At 42.0% G+C, this 14,331-nt stretch overlaps 1 protein-coding gene across 1 annotated transcript in view; it reads right to left on the bottom strand.

The window, feature by feature from the left end:
• Positions 1-2,857: 2,857 nt before the first annotated feature.
• Positions 2,858-14,331, bottom strand: part of sh3pxd2b (SH3 and PX domains 2B) — a 71,504-nt gene continuing 60,030 nt past the window's right edge. Inside the window, exons 7-13 of the mRNA XM_079507428.1 lie at positions 14,136-14,267; positions 13,504-13,605; positions 9,554-9,671; positions 8,178-8,392; positions 6,946-6,992; positions 5,925-6,050; positions 2,858-5,774 (exon numbers count right to left, since the gene is read on the bottom strand). Coding sequence (XP_079363554.1) covers positions 4,236-5,774; positions 5,925-6,050; positions 6,946-6,992; positions 8,178-8,392; positions 9,554-9,671; positions 13,504-13,605; positions 14,136-14,267 — 2,279 coding nt within the window. The 3' untranslated portion in view covers positions 2,858-4,235. The remainder of the gene's footprint in view (positions 5,775-5,924; positions 6,051-6,945; positions 6,993-8,177; positions 8,393-9,553; positions 9,672-13,503; positions 13,606-14,135; positions 14,268-14,331) is intronic.

Genomic DNA, 14,331 nt, shown 5'->3' with positions numbered 1-14,331 from the left:
TGCCTTAATAAGCATTATGCAAATAAGTCAATCAACATACATTTGTAGATGCACACAAATCTGTAAACGGAAAAAAACAAGGGGCAAATTAAAACAGTTTTTTGGAGTTGGTGGAGGTTGTTACAAAATTATAGCAACTGGGGGGCAGAAAATGAATCTTTGATCAGTAAGACCCAGCCTTGTCGATAACCCACTGAAGACATCGCTATTTTCTTATTCCAATTCCATAAATATTATAAATGTGGAGGGTGAAAAATGTCGTCCCTGTCAGGTGTAAACCTCACACAGTATGTCCAAAACTGTTACTTTTCTGGATTCAAATTCAAAAGTACAAGACCAAAAAAAAGAAAAACACAAAAGGTTAGAATATGGAGATGGGAGGTTTCTGCCCGACAGCAACGTGAAAGTTTGTACTTGTGTTTAAGTAATGGTGTGCTTGCTTTATAGTATGGATGTGTTTAAGTAATGGTGTGCTTGCTTTATAGTATGGATGTATTACAAAGTGCATGCTTTTAAAAAAACAATTTAAAAAGTAAACATTTCAAAGTAAAGTTTATTTTTTTGGAAGTTATGTATTGAAATTTTATATCCCCCCCCCCCCCCCACCAATACAAGAAAATGTAATATTAAAATGTCAAACTTTCCAAAAAATTCTGCTAATAGTGAAAATAGACGATCCACAATTCTACATGTTCACAACCTGTCACATTGCGATGCATTGTGAGCTCGCAGATCAGCTATTTTAGAAATGTAGTGGAGTCAAAAGTACAATATTTGTCTTGCACTGGAGTGATATTCAAAAATACAAATACTCAAGCACAAGACACTCAAAAATGTTACTTAAAGGGGAATTTCTCCCTAAACCTTTTTTTACAAAAGTAAGTTGATAATTATGTATATTGACCAAAATATATATATAAAAAAATAAAGATATAGGGGGGCTGGAGCTGGGGCTGCTGCTGGGGGGGTTTAACATCAGCTCACGTAGACCAGGAAGAGTGCAGTGTCAACAATGCATGGAGTGTTGCTGTCACATCATCTAGAACAAGATGTGAACAAAAAACAATTGCTCGATTGAATAGGAGTTCTAGCGTTAGACCCCTCCAGCCCCAGCTTCAGCTCCCCTATATCTTTATTTATTTTTTTATATATATTTTTTGGTCAATATACATAATTATCAACTTACTTTTGTAAAAAAAAGGTTTAGGGAGAAATTCCCCTTTAAGTACTGTATTAAAGTAAATCGTCTCATGGAAACCTCAGATGGAAACCTCACATGTCCAAAACGGTTACTTTGATAAAGTAACCGTTAAAAATTACATTGGATTTTCGAGCTTGTGGATCTGCTGCTTTTGTGTGACGCTGTAGTATTTGATTTTGAAATTTCACTAGAGGATAATGTACGCCAGTAGGGCATTCATTTACGAAAAAACACAAAGTTAGAAGACATAAGACATAAGACAAGAGGTTGTACTTTGTTGCCGTCCACCACTGCATTTCTGAACAATGCACAAATTGCGTTTATGCACTACGAAGTCTCTTGGGGGAGACACAACGTCTCCAGTAAGCATTTTCCATTCAAACTTTCTTCCTGTACCTTCTTTTTTCCCCCATAATACCATCATCACAACACAATAAAACATAGTGGATGGGCCATTGGAGGAAAGTCACAACGATTATGATTGGAATCACACATTACTGTACAATTACAACTATTTTTGCTATAATGACCATACTTGAGACCAGTCAAGCCTTAATGTAAAATATATTTTTTTTTATACATTGGTCATATTTTGCTGTCATCAGAGCACCAAAATTCGGTTTGTAAAAAGCAGACTGTACACTTACAATACTGTAAATCATTGCACAAATCACCATGGATCTCCCATATCTTACACCGAGGTCAGATATCCGTTAGTTAGAGTAGGCATGCAAATGTGCAAATTAAGATAATTATGATTGGATAAGGAGTGCGTGAGCTTTGTGAAGGTCAAATGTGTTTGACAGCAAAATTATGTTTCTTACAATCCCTCCTTTTTGTGTTAGTGTTTTTCTAATCTACTAGTGCAGTGGCTCTCAAACATTGCCGTGTCAAGAGCCTGGCTGCAGACCTCCATCTGAAAATATGTTGTGCCATAGCCTACACCATTTGTGTTGCTAAAATATCTTCAAAAATATTCTATATTTTTTCAAGATTAATCTACTGTACATGCTCACAATGCATCGCAGCGCTTTGTGAGCTTGTAGATTGGCTATTTTAGAATGGTATAGCCATACATGCTAAAGTGATTAACCCATTTAGGCCTGACGTCGAAAAAATGTCTTCTAAATCCTGACTATTTTCTGAAATACCTATGTTTCTAGGCCTATATCACTCAATATTTCATGTCTCCAAAAATTATATGTAATAGGCCGCCGACCCCCATCTCAAAATATGTTGTTCCAGGGGCACCCCCAGAAGCAAAGATTTGAGTTAAAATCGGTCGCTCTGAAAGAATATTCCAAGGTTTGCGCCACATTTTCATGATTTTTCAAAAATAGCAGACCTACAAGCTCGTAGCGCAGCACTCGGTGCCGCGCTATGGGCTTGTAGATCTGCTATATATATATATTTTTTTAAATGTTTTGTTTTGTGGCTTTCGCCTTTATTATTTTATATTTTTTTCATGGAGGGACAGACAGCAGGCCGACAGGAAATGGGGAGAGAGATGGGGGGAAGACACGCAGCAGTCGGGACGACTGAGCCACGGCCCAGACCTAGATCTGCTATTTTTTAATAGTTTTAAATAATGCTTAAAACACCAAAAGGGGTTCCCGCCCAGAATGGGATGAACTGATTTTGTAAGTATATCAAGTCATGTCAGGGACCCCACGTTGAGAACCACTGCATTAGTGAATGCCTCTGAGTAACTGTGGCTAAACTAACGAACCGCTCCGTTAAATCCGTCCACACTTCAAGCACATGCATGCACACATGAATCTCATAAAACAGCAACCTCAACAGTAATGACAGGAATGGTGCACATCTGCTAAAAATCACTGCAACATTATACATTTTAAGAATAGTAAAAAAAAAAAACAACATTGTGACGACATGAAAATACCAGTAAAAATGTTGCTCATTATATCAGCACTACAGTCGTGATTCTGTTCTCCCTCCCCCGTTTATTATACTGACATGAATGCAAATATTCGTTTCTAACGTGAGCACTATTTAGGATCCAAAACGGACAATCACAATTGCATATCTAAGCACTGAAGCGGTTTGCATATTATTACATTGAGGCACGTTATCATAGAAGGCGTGGGCGTAGATAAGACTCTGCTGCTCGAGGCTTTTACTAAATGCATGTCAAAATTAAGACTTTGTTCAGACGGCAGGGCAAATCTGATTGGCTTCTCGAATGTGATCTTCAGTACCGAGTCGACTGCTGCTCACACTTGACACGTGCAAGTGATCAGACCCAATTTAAGTATTCAGACATAGTCGACATATCTGCATTGGTTGCTATGGTAACAACATAACGACATAGTATGTAGTGTGTGTAATGCTCATCGTCTCTGTCGGGTATAAACCTCATGTGTTCAGGGTTAAAAAAAACAGCAACAGCTGAAACAGCGTTTCAAGCGTGCAGATCTGCTACTTTTGAGGTTTTGTGTGACGCTGTAGTATGGTCAAGTAGGTTGTTAATGTATGACAAAAAAAACACAAAAAGTTAAAATATGGAGATATGGGGTTTCTGCCTGACACAATGCACTATTAGGTTGGCTATTGAATGTCCAATCTGAGACAAATCTTCATGGTGGTTGCATTTTATACCACCTATGAATGGTGGTTCTAATCTGATTTGCAAAACGTTGTTTCCATGTGTTTTTTATTTATTTATTGATATTTCATTTTTTATTTGCTGTTCAGAGCGGATAGGACAACAATCCAATTTGGGCTGCCAGTCGGAGCATGCCTAAATGACGTGGGCTTTGAGTAACATATGGCACAAAAAGTTGATGAAAACAACTTTTTTGTTGTTTAACGTAAACATTACAAAAACAAACAAAACAGTGATATTGCTGGTTCATACTCTCTATAATACTATAAAAATGGAATGTAACAAAAATGCCTCAATTAAAAAAAGGGTACCTAAAAAAAATTAAATACAAAATAGCGATTTATTTTTATAATCCTTTTTCTATTTTAAAATTTTTAAGGGCTACACCGTTGTGAAGACGTTCCGTACCTAGGGTTTCTTACTCAGGTAATTGGAGGGGATCCAGCCCTCCATGTCTCGTCCTCCTACATTTTTACAGAACCACCAGCCACTGCTGTTTTTCTCCATCACCTCGAACACGGTGCCAATCTTGAAGCTGGACGATGGTTCATCGCCTTCGAAGTCTGCCACCGCCAGGTACAGCTCATCCTTACTGGACTCCTTGATTAACGGTGGAAGCTTGTCCCTAGGAGGCCCCGGCTTGTCGCTCTTTGGCTGGGGCTTGGGAGGGATGGGAAGTGGAACTTTATTGACCTTGGGCTCCTCTTTCTCCCTGTCCTTAGGTGGGGGCAGTGCGAAGGCTTTGGGTTTAGGGGGAGGGGGTCTGCTGAGCGGGGGTGGTGCGGGCTTGGGCGCGTCCTCCTTTAGAACCGGTGGCGGTTTGGTCTCGGTCGGGCTGGACGGGTCCGTCTTCTTGGGAGGGGGAGGTCTCTTTGGAATCATAGCTGGGGGTCTTTGGGGGGCCTCCTTGTGGGGAGGCACTGCTGGTTTTGGGGCAGAGTTCTCGTGACCGTTGAGCTGTTTTGGGGGAAGCCTTGGCTCATCTGCTGACTTGCCATTGTTGAGGAAAGGGATGTGGATGGGGGGAGAGCTGGGAGGTGATCTGGGCCGGGAATTATTCGCCGCTGGGGATGTGTCGTTCTGGTGATTGGCTTCCGTGGCTTCCGCCGGCTTCGAAGGCCTCAGCTTGCTCCTCAGGTTGGTGATATCTAGTTTGTTCTCTGCGGGGGGGTCTGGTTTGGCAGCTGGGACGGGTTTGGGCCGGATCATGGGTTTGGGCTTCATGAACACTGCAGGTGCGGCCTCTGGTTTATCCTCGGGCTGGTCCGGTTTGGGCTTCGGCGGCTGCTTGGGTACGGGCTTCAGGTTGAACTTTTTCACCTCTTTGGCGGAGACCTTGTGGCCACACTCAAGACCCATCTCATTCTTCAGGTGCAGAGCCTTGTTCTTGTCATCCTTCTTGGGTTCTGGTGGTTTCTCTGGTTTGAAAGGGGCCACCTTTGGGGGCAGCATTGGCACAATGACCGCCGGAGCTGGTGGCTTGGGAGGCAACGGTTTGGAGGGATCAGGTCTCGGTTTCTCTGCCACGTCTACGTCGATGCTCTTATTGATGGATTCCCTACGAGGAGGCAGAGCCGGTTTCTCCTCCACCAGAGGAGGGGCAGACGGAGCTGGAGGTAAGGGCCCTGAGATTGAGAAAGCAGGGGGGGGACCCTTACTGGCGTTGGCCTTCCAGTCTCTTAGCTTGGGCCGGGCGGATGACTCTGAAGTGACGGTGGGCTCATCTGGCAAAGGCTTAGACCAGTTGTCGTCGGTTGCCGAGAAGCTGGACGAAGTGTTGCCTTCATCCAGCCTGAGTTTCTCCATCTCATTGGGCAGGGGGGCCAGGAAGTTGGGTCGCAGGGCGCTGCTGGTCTTCTTGTATTTGTCGATAAAAGTGACAGGGGCCCAGCCCTCCTTGTCCTCTATCTGGATGTACCACCAGCCGCTCGAATTCTTCTCAATCACCTGGCAACCATCAGTTTTAAATTAGTTAGCCATAAATATAGATAATGAAAAGTATTTTTCAATTATCAAAAAAATAAAAATAAATCTTTGATATTTTGAGATGTATAAACCCAGACCTGTGTGGAGGCTCATTAATGCAAGGATTCTCACCTCTACTTTAACTCCAGCCTGGAAGCTGATCCCATCAGGGATTGTGGTCTGGAAGTCTGCTATGGTGTAGAATTCTTCCTCAACCTGGGGAGGGACCGGTGGCTTGGGCAGGTTCACACCGCGTGGCTATGGGGTGGTGGAAGGAGATATAGAAATTGAGAAAGGATGGTGATAAAATAATTGTGAGGAAATGGTGAAGATTTGGGAATGTTTTACCCAAAAGAACAGGGGGCAAAACACAGAGAGAATGAAAGGCAGAGTTCAACTGTGCTGTAGGTCTAAGGGTCTATAATGGAAAATATTAATAAATATCCATTCAGGGTGAAGAATTTATTATGAAGGCAGAAGAACAACATACAGATCATAGGAAGAAGCCTCCTTGCCTGTTCCGGCAGCCACTCCAGGCACACGCCTCCCCAACCCTATTTTCAGACAATTCTTATAGTCCAGTCTTAACAGAGATGCTATATTAAATGCCTTAAATGGACATATAAGGATATATTCTAAAGATAAGGATGACACTAGCCTCGTCCCAGCCTTACTCATCTGCGAAGAGAAAAGCCTGGTCACAATATAAGGCAGAGACAGCATAGCCGGAAGTGTCGGTCCGGAACATCCGTCAGATGTATATCCCCCGGATACGATATCTTTTGACCAATCACAACACTTGTTTCATTCACGGAGAATGTAAACAGATTTGTAACGCGTCAAGGTAATTTCCTTGAGCGGTACTTCCGCCAAAATCTCGCTATTTCCGCCAAATTTCAGCAATGCACTCTACAGCGTAGGTCTTGCCCAGCGTGGGATGACACACAAATAGTTACACAAGTACACGTTTGCTGACTGAGCGATAGTGAGCATGGAGGAGTCAGGTCAGCTGCTAGATTGACAGCTGTAGTTCAGTTAGAATGGGCACATTGATGCTGTGCAAAGTGTTCTAAAATATCCATTACAGGTCAGACAGGAGCAATTTTGTCTAATCTAATGGAGGACAGTTAATGAATGTTCGATCAGTACTCACGATGGTGAGATCCCTGCGTGGTGGAAGTCTTTGTCTTAATCCTGCTTCTGTGGAAGGAAAGGATAGCTGTTACAATATGAAGACACTCTGTCCACTGCTTTCTCAGCACTCAGCAATTCCTCAACCACAAGGTTTCACGGTGCTTATTCTGACCTTGCACTTTATAAATTGCTTTGGAGCTGTTCATGGTTTGTGGTGAATGACATTAGCAAGACAGTTTAAATCATTGCCGTCTTGAATTCATCTTTGAATGAATGAATTTAATTTCTAGCTCTTATCGTTAGGAATTTACAATACATTCTTTATATTGGAAACAAAGACGCAAGCCCTGCTGTTTCCTGAAGCACGTGCGGTCTAGCTTGGTGTAGTCGAGGTGAATTAAATGAAGCCATCATAAACAGTCATTATTTAACGGAGGTATGCTAGTGGTCCAGAGCTCCAAAAGATTGAGGACCACTGATCTATTCCTTCCTATCCCACGGTTACCCTTATTCCGTTCTCTTAACCAGTGGCGTGCACAGATATACACTAGGGGGTGCTAGAGCACCCCCTGCCCTTTTGGCAATGTGCTTTTTTTGGTACAGTGTACACTGTACAGTATGTGGACCATGGTGACATTGATCAATTCTTGATAAAAAAAAGCTTCTAATACATTATTTAGGCCCCAAAATCTATACATCTCACACTATTAAGGCAACCGGCTGGTTCCACGCGCTGCACAAGGTGCCCTTTTTTCACTTGAGCACCTGCCCCTCTAAATGTCTGTGCACGCCACTGCTCTTAACCTTCCATATTAAACTCATGTTAACTGACACTGCGAGCAGACACATTGATTGTATGAGCACATTTCCTAATAATGACCAGGTAATCCGGTTATCTTCCCTTTCTTGAGATTCTTCCTTTTCTGTGGAAGTTCTTGACATCCGACTTCCCAGTAACTGACAACACCGACGCGTCATCATACATACGTCACCATATTAATTAGTGCACTGTTCCTCAACTAGTGGTCGATAGAAAATATATAATAAATCTTCACTTTCCTACATTACTAAATGCATGGACAGGGACCACATGCAATACCGTCACGGACCACCAGGTGAAAACCCCTGGAGTAGTGCATCATGCATTATGTACAGTAGGCATAATAGCCTGCATTCAGTGCTTGGATTGTAAATGATGGTAACGATTCACTGCTGAATTGATTTAAATATGCTACCACATCATGCACGTACTGAGTCGCTTGTTGTTATCGGAGAAAGGTGTGAGTTTGTTCTCTCTCGGGCTGTTGTTCTCTCTCGGGCTGTTGTTCTGTTGGTTCTGTCTGGAGAAGGAGCCGTCCAGGTCGTTGGTACTGGCGTGGGTAGCTGCTCCCGCTGACTGTTTCTGGGCCAGGATGTCGGCCTTCTTCAGGTAGGACGCGGGGGCCCAGCCCTCACGGCCCTGGTACCTGGATGAGAGGAGGAGAAATGTGACATCCAGAGCTGCACTGAACACATACAGTAGAATGGAAAGGAACACAGTTCAATCCACTAAGTTCCTAACAGTCAAATCAAATGAGGTCCCATATACCCACAGTTCTCAAAGTGGTGTCCGTGGACCCCCAGACGTATAGCCAGTGGGTCCGCGAAACAATTCAGAGATTTTATTATTTTATGCTGTATCATTACAATTATGTTTATCTAATTGAAAAGTGTGCTGTCAGGTTTTCCACATTTGAATAGAATGACTATTGGCAGTTTGGCACATGATTCATATTTTAGTAGTGGTTTCTGTTTACGACTATGAAATGGGTCTGAATGATTTTGATTGAATAGTTTTAATACAAATAGTTACAATGCCATCTAAATGGGGTAGTAAATATATGATTATCGGTGTTGCGAGGATGAGGGAGTACTACACATTCTCCCTCAAAGGGTACCTGAGCCAAAAACGTTTGAGAACCCCTGCCATATACTGTACAATCAAATCAATTAAGTTGAAGTCCCATACAGTCAAATCACTTAAATCCAATGCAGTCAAATCAATTAAGTATCACACAGTTCAACAGTCAAATCAATTTAAGTCACACAGTTACAATAATTAGCAAGACGATTCTCTGTATCAGCAAAATGCCCTCAAGTCGATTTTGAAAACGCATTTAAAACACACGGCACACCCACTTAACCACTTAATGTGGCAGCCGATGGGCACGGATAGACACTGAGTCTGACCACTGTCAGATGAGTGGGCGGTTTTCGAGATTTTCAAGTGGGCCTTGATCCAGAAGGTTGGGAACCACTGTTGTAAACTATCCTCCCATATGTAAGCATCCCAGAAGCAGCATATCTTTAGGAGGAACGCCCAGCAAACTGAGATAATAAAACCAGGGCTCCATCTTGCGCCACCCTTATCCCTTATCCCTAAACCTATTTGCCGTTTTTTACTATTTTGAAAATCATTTTAAAATAGTTCAACTAGCCGATTTACATCTACATGTTGTGAGCTTGTAGATCAGCAATTTGAACTATTTTAAAGGGTTTTTTTAAATAGTAAAAAATGGCAAATAAGTTTAGGGATAAGGGTTAAGGGGTGGCGCAAGATCTAGTGCTTTCCTGGAGCCTTCATTTACCTGATCTTCCACCAGCCTTCCAGGTTCTTCTGAATCACCTCTACGATCATGCCTCTCTCCAGGTCGATCTCATCTTGATCTCTGGCTGAGTACTGGTAGATCACCGTGTACTTCTCCTCTGAGACGGCACAACAGAAAAAGAGCACTGTTTAACATGAGGTTCTGGCATTTATGTTCACAGATACACATGGGGAGGCTGGTTTGCTATCGTTGCCATCAGGCAGAAACCTCATACTTTAAAATTACCCAAGTTCCAATTGAGTAGTAAGTATTTATGACAAGCAAAGCATACAATACTTTTCATTGGTGGACACACCTAACCACTTTCACTTTTAGTTTAAAAAAATAACAGATCTACAAGCCCCACAATGCATTGCAATGCTACGTGTTGTGACTTAGTAGATCAGCTATTTTTGTGTGACACACTGTATGGCAAATATATATAGGGCATTCATTTACGAAATATGGAGATACAAGGTTTCTGCCCGACTGTGCTATGTGCGAGCTTATGCCCAGCTGGCCAGGCTGATACGGAGCAAAATGGACATGCTTCTTTTAAAATGCTGGTCAGCCTGTGATGATGATGATGATGATGACTGTTTGGCTGCTACATTGTAAATTAACCCATTTTGGGCGGGAACCCCTTTTGGTGTTAGCATTATGTTGTGCTTTAGCTATTGAAAAATAGCAGATCTACAAGCTCATAGCGCGCCACCGAGTGGCGCGCTATGAGCTTGTAGGTCTGCTATTTTTGAAAAATCGAAGAACGACTGACATAGAAACATAGCTTTTTCAGAAAACTGTCAGGATGTAGAAGACATTTTCAGAATCTGATCTCAGGTCAAAATGGGTTAATAATGGGAGTTTGATAATAGCAATGCTAGCGAGTTAGCTGTATCAGCATCTGTCCATGTGCATCTACAGTATATGTATACATTCACAACACGTCAGGGGTACAAATGCAGCACTTGTACTGTACATTGGAAACAGATCAGCAGTCAAGGCACACACAGCATGATTAGATCCAGCTTTAGGCTCTCTGTCTCTCCTCTCCTAATACTTGATGTGCTCGCTGTAACGCTACAGCTCTCTGTCTCTCCTCTCCTAATACTTGATGTGCTCGCTGTAACGCTACAGCTCTGTCTCTCCTCTCCTAATACTTGATGTGCTCGCTGTAACGCTACAGCTCTCTGTCTCTCCTCTCCTGATACTTGATGTGCTCGCTGTAACGCTACAGCTCGGACCCATCAAGATCAGAATCATTGGCCGCTGGCCATTGCACATGTTTTGGTTGACATCTGGGAGGATTTGAACTATCACATTTTCTGGAGTAAGAACAAAAAAAAGTGGAATACTGTATCAGGGGAGGGCAAGACATTTTTACCCTTACAGTCAATAATTAAACAACCAAAAATAAACTGAAACAAACAAACAAACAAACAAGTAAATGGAAAAAAAAATATCTAATGATATGAATAAAAGAGTCAATATAAATTCTGGAAAAGATAATATATAAGATAACATAATTTGCGACTTTTAAAATACTGAAGATTTTTCTCAGGTCACTGTCAGCTGGAAAAGTTTGCTGTTATGGCTCTTGAGAATAGAAAATACCATTCGACATTACGAAATAATATCTGTCTTTCCATATGCTGCGTGGACATTGTGTGTTTTTTGTCTCATTGTGCCTCTTCCAGAACTCATTGTCATCTCATCTCAGTAGCTGTGGTTGAAACAGTACTAAACAGGTAACACAGTTGGACCATTGATATGCTCCTATGGCCCATCCTGTGTTAATCCATGATATGATTTGTTGGGGTTCACAACACATTCAAACCAGCAAAATTGGGCACAATCTGACAGTAAATGGACAGTAGATTATTTATTTTTTAAATTGCTACAAAACGCCCCTCAATCTTAGAGCTATGGTTGGCTGGGGTGGACAGTAATGAATTACATTTACTAAGTATTTTAAAAGCAATTACTCCAGCACTCATGTACAAATTAGACGGAGCAAACTTGTAGTTGAGTAACATTTTGACCAGGAGCAAGTACCGGGATTATATACTTTGTCCACCACCAATCGTTGAATAACCCTGGTGTACATGCACGTGCAACAAAAACAGACAATATTCACAGGATGAAATTAAAACTAAGTTAAATAGAGCTATGGTTTCACAAGTTGTATGACTAGTCACTTGCACGTTAATACAATGTGAAAGATTCAATGCACCACTCAAGATATGTGACCAGCGAGACGTCTATCGATTCTTTCAGTAAAGTCATGAGTAGAGCAGTATTCTGAAAAACAAAGTTCATTCGGCATGCAAGGGTTTTTTAGTTCAGTGGTTCTCAAAGTAGGGTCCATACCCAGCGACCCTCAGGGATCCTTGAGGGGATTCCAAATGGACCATTTACAGGTCTGTAACTCTGAACTCTCAATGAGACCCCCCCCCCCCCCCCCCCCCCCCCAAATATTTGAGAACCACCGGTTTGGCTCACAGGCTCAGGTCATGCAACAAGACATGCGTGATTACAAATGCAGGCACGCATTCACACAGAAATAAAATGTGACCAGGTCTAGCAAAATGGTCCTCATCTCGCCTATAATGAAAAGGCAGAAAATCTAAAATAAACTTGTTTTTAAGTAATCAACAGATTATTGATTTGGGCAAATTAAATGTATACATTTATAAGTCAAAGTAGGCTAGCCAGCTCTAGGTGTTGAAATGTTGTGAACATTCAAAGGGGATTTTCTCAGCTTTGGGTAAAACTAAATCATTTTAAAATGGTCATATCTCCTTCAAATATTTTCCAATTTCATTATTTCATTATATCATTTCATTTCCAACTTACATTCTGTACTTTAATAATCTGTAAAAAACTGAAAAAATACTCTGGTCGAGATGAGGCCCTATTTGCCAGACCCGGTCACAAATGGGAAAAAGAAAGGCGTGCTGTCCACCTTGCCCAAAACCTGTGCCGAACAGATCCCCTAAAGTTCTGCGACGACCCATGTGCCTCGGTAGCGACCAAAACCTCCGAGGCACTGGAGGCGCGGCACAGTGGGCGGAGCAGGAAGTCATCAAACAGGGAGTGAACCATTACTATATGTATTGATATATTGATGATCATAAATTATGACTGTTGCCCTGTATTACATTTATCATTTATATATTCCTGAAAATACGTCATTTTCGTCAAGCCACGTTTTGTGCGACACAAATTAGGTCACGTGTTAAAGTTTGTGGCTATAACTGTGGCCCTGCACTGAAAGTGTACAATTTCATCAGCGCTGAACAAAACATTGAATTATGTACCCTTGATGTGTTTTTTGTTTTGTTTTTGTTTTTTTTACTCGTGTAGAGATTTAAAAGGTTATGATAGTTCGCTTAGTGATTACAGATTAACCAGAAGGTGACAGGTTTGATCCCTGCAAGAGCCAATATGTCCATTAATAGGCACGTGTCCCATCCCATTAAAGCAAGCCAACACACTGGATCACACTCACACTATGTAGGCCACAGGGAAAAAAAGAAGCATAAGCTGAATTCTTAAGATCCAAGAGAAGAAGAAAAAAAAGACAATCTACTCGGGTCTTAGAATTCAATCATCATAGATCAGAGGCTACGTCAAGATTTCAGGCATTTTGTTGCCTGCTTCGTCGGGTAGAAACTGGGTCCCGAACATTTCATTTTGTATTAGTATTTTAAAAACGGTTTAAACAGTTCATACATAAATAGCTGATCTGCTATTTTGACTGCTTTTGTACGATACTCTTGTATGATGAAGTAGGGCATTATTTTACAAAAGCTCAAATATGGAGATACATTGACAGAAATCATTGACAGCAATGATTTCCTTTAACAATGGCTTCCTAAAGGCATCTAAAAAACCTTTTCAGAAGTCCTTGCGATGAATAATAAATGAGCCAGAAACTTGTGACTAACCTTCTTCCCCAGGTAGAGAGAAATCATCTGGGTCATCCTGAGCCTCCAAGCAGGTGGCTGGAACCCAGCCCTGGGCGTCCTCTGAGCTCACAAACCACCAACCTGAGCAAACCAAGAGGACACACAAGCAAAGGACAGTCCTTTTATTAAACTGGACGATGCTTCTGAACATGTATTCTATTGCTAGTTTGACCACTTCAAACCTTAGACTAAGCCTATCTCACAGAATTTCCCCGCCCCCTTAATACGCCCCCTTTCGGGGTTAGTGGTGATAGCGTGACGTCACTCCATAGACTCTACATGTTAACAGAGGTAATTTAAGAAGTCTACAACTTTTGTTTTCTCAAGGTAAGGTTTGTTCTATCTGTTCGAGCTGATTTACCACCTTGTTTGCTTCATAATAATATTGGTCTGTCACATTTTTACATTAGAAAATGTACTTAGATTCTCCAGACAAAAAAATGTGTAAATGCTAATGTTAAATGACACCACTATTTACCGGAAGTGGGCGTGGAAAGCGGGCTGTGAGATAGGCCTATTACTAATAACAGAAATGCTTCCATAGAGCTGACTCCAAATGGCTGAAATGAGTGGTGGAGACTGAGAACCTGAATCCATGTGCATGGCCTTACCTGACTCGTTCTTCTCGATGACCTCCACCACCTGGCCAGCGTGCAGGCCGATCTCGGAGCTCTCCTGCTTCTCGTAGTCTGTGACCGCCACGTACTGCTCCAGGAGGAGAGGATCCGCCGACGTGGAGTCTCCTGTCACCACAGCAAGACCAGAGCACAGTCAACCTTTCTGGGCTTTAACTTGGCTTTTCGTCCC

Source organism: Electrona antarctica (genome assembly GCF_951216825.1).
Source record: "Electrona antarctica genome assembly, chromosome: 8".
Taxonomy (NCBI): Eukaryota; Metazoa; Chordata; class Actinopteri; order Myctophiformes; family Myctophidae; genus Electrona; species Electrona antarctica.
The sequence above is the reverse complement of the archived record's forward strand: the minus strand, read 5'-3'. Positions and strand labels throughout refer to the sequence as shown.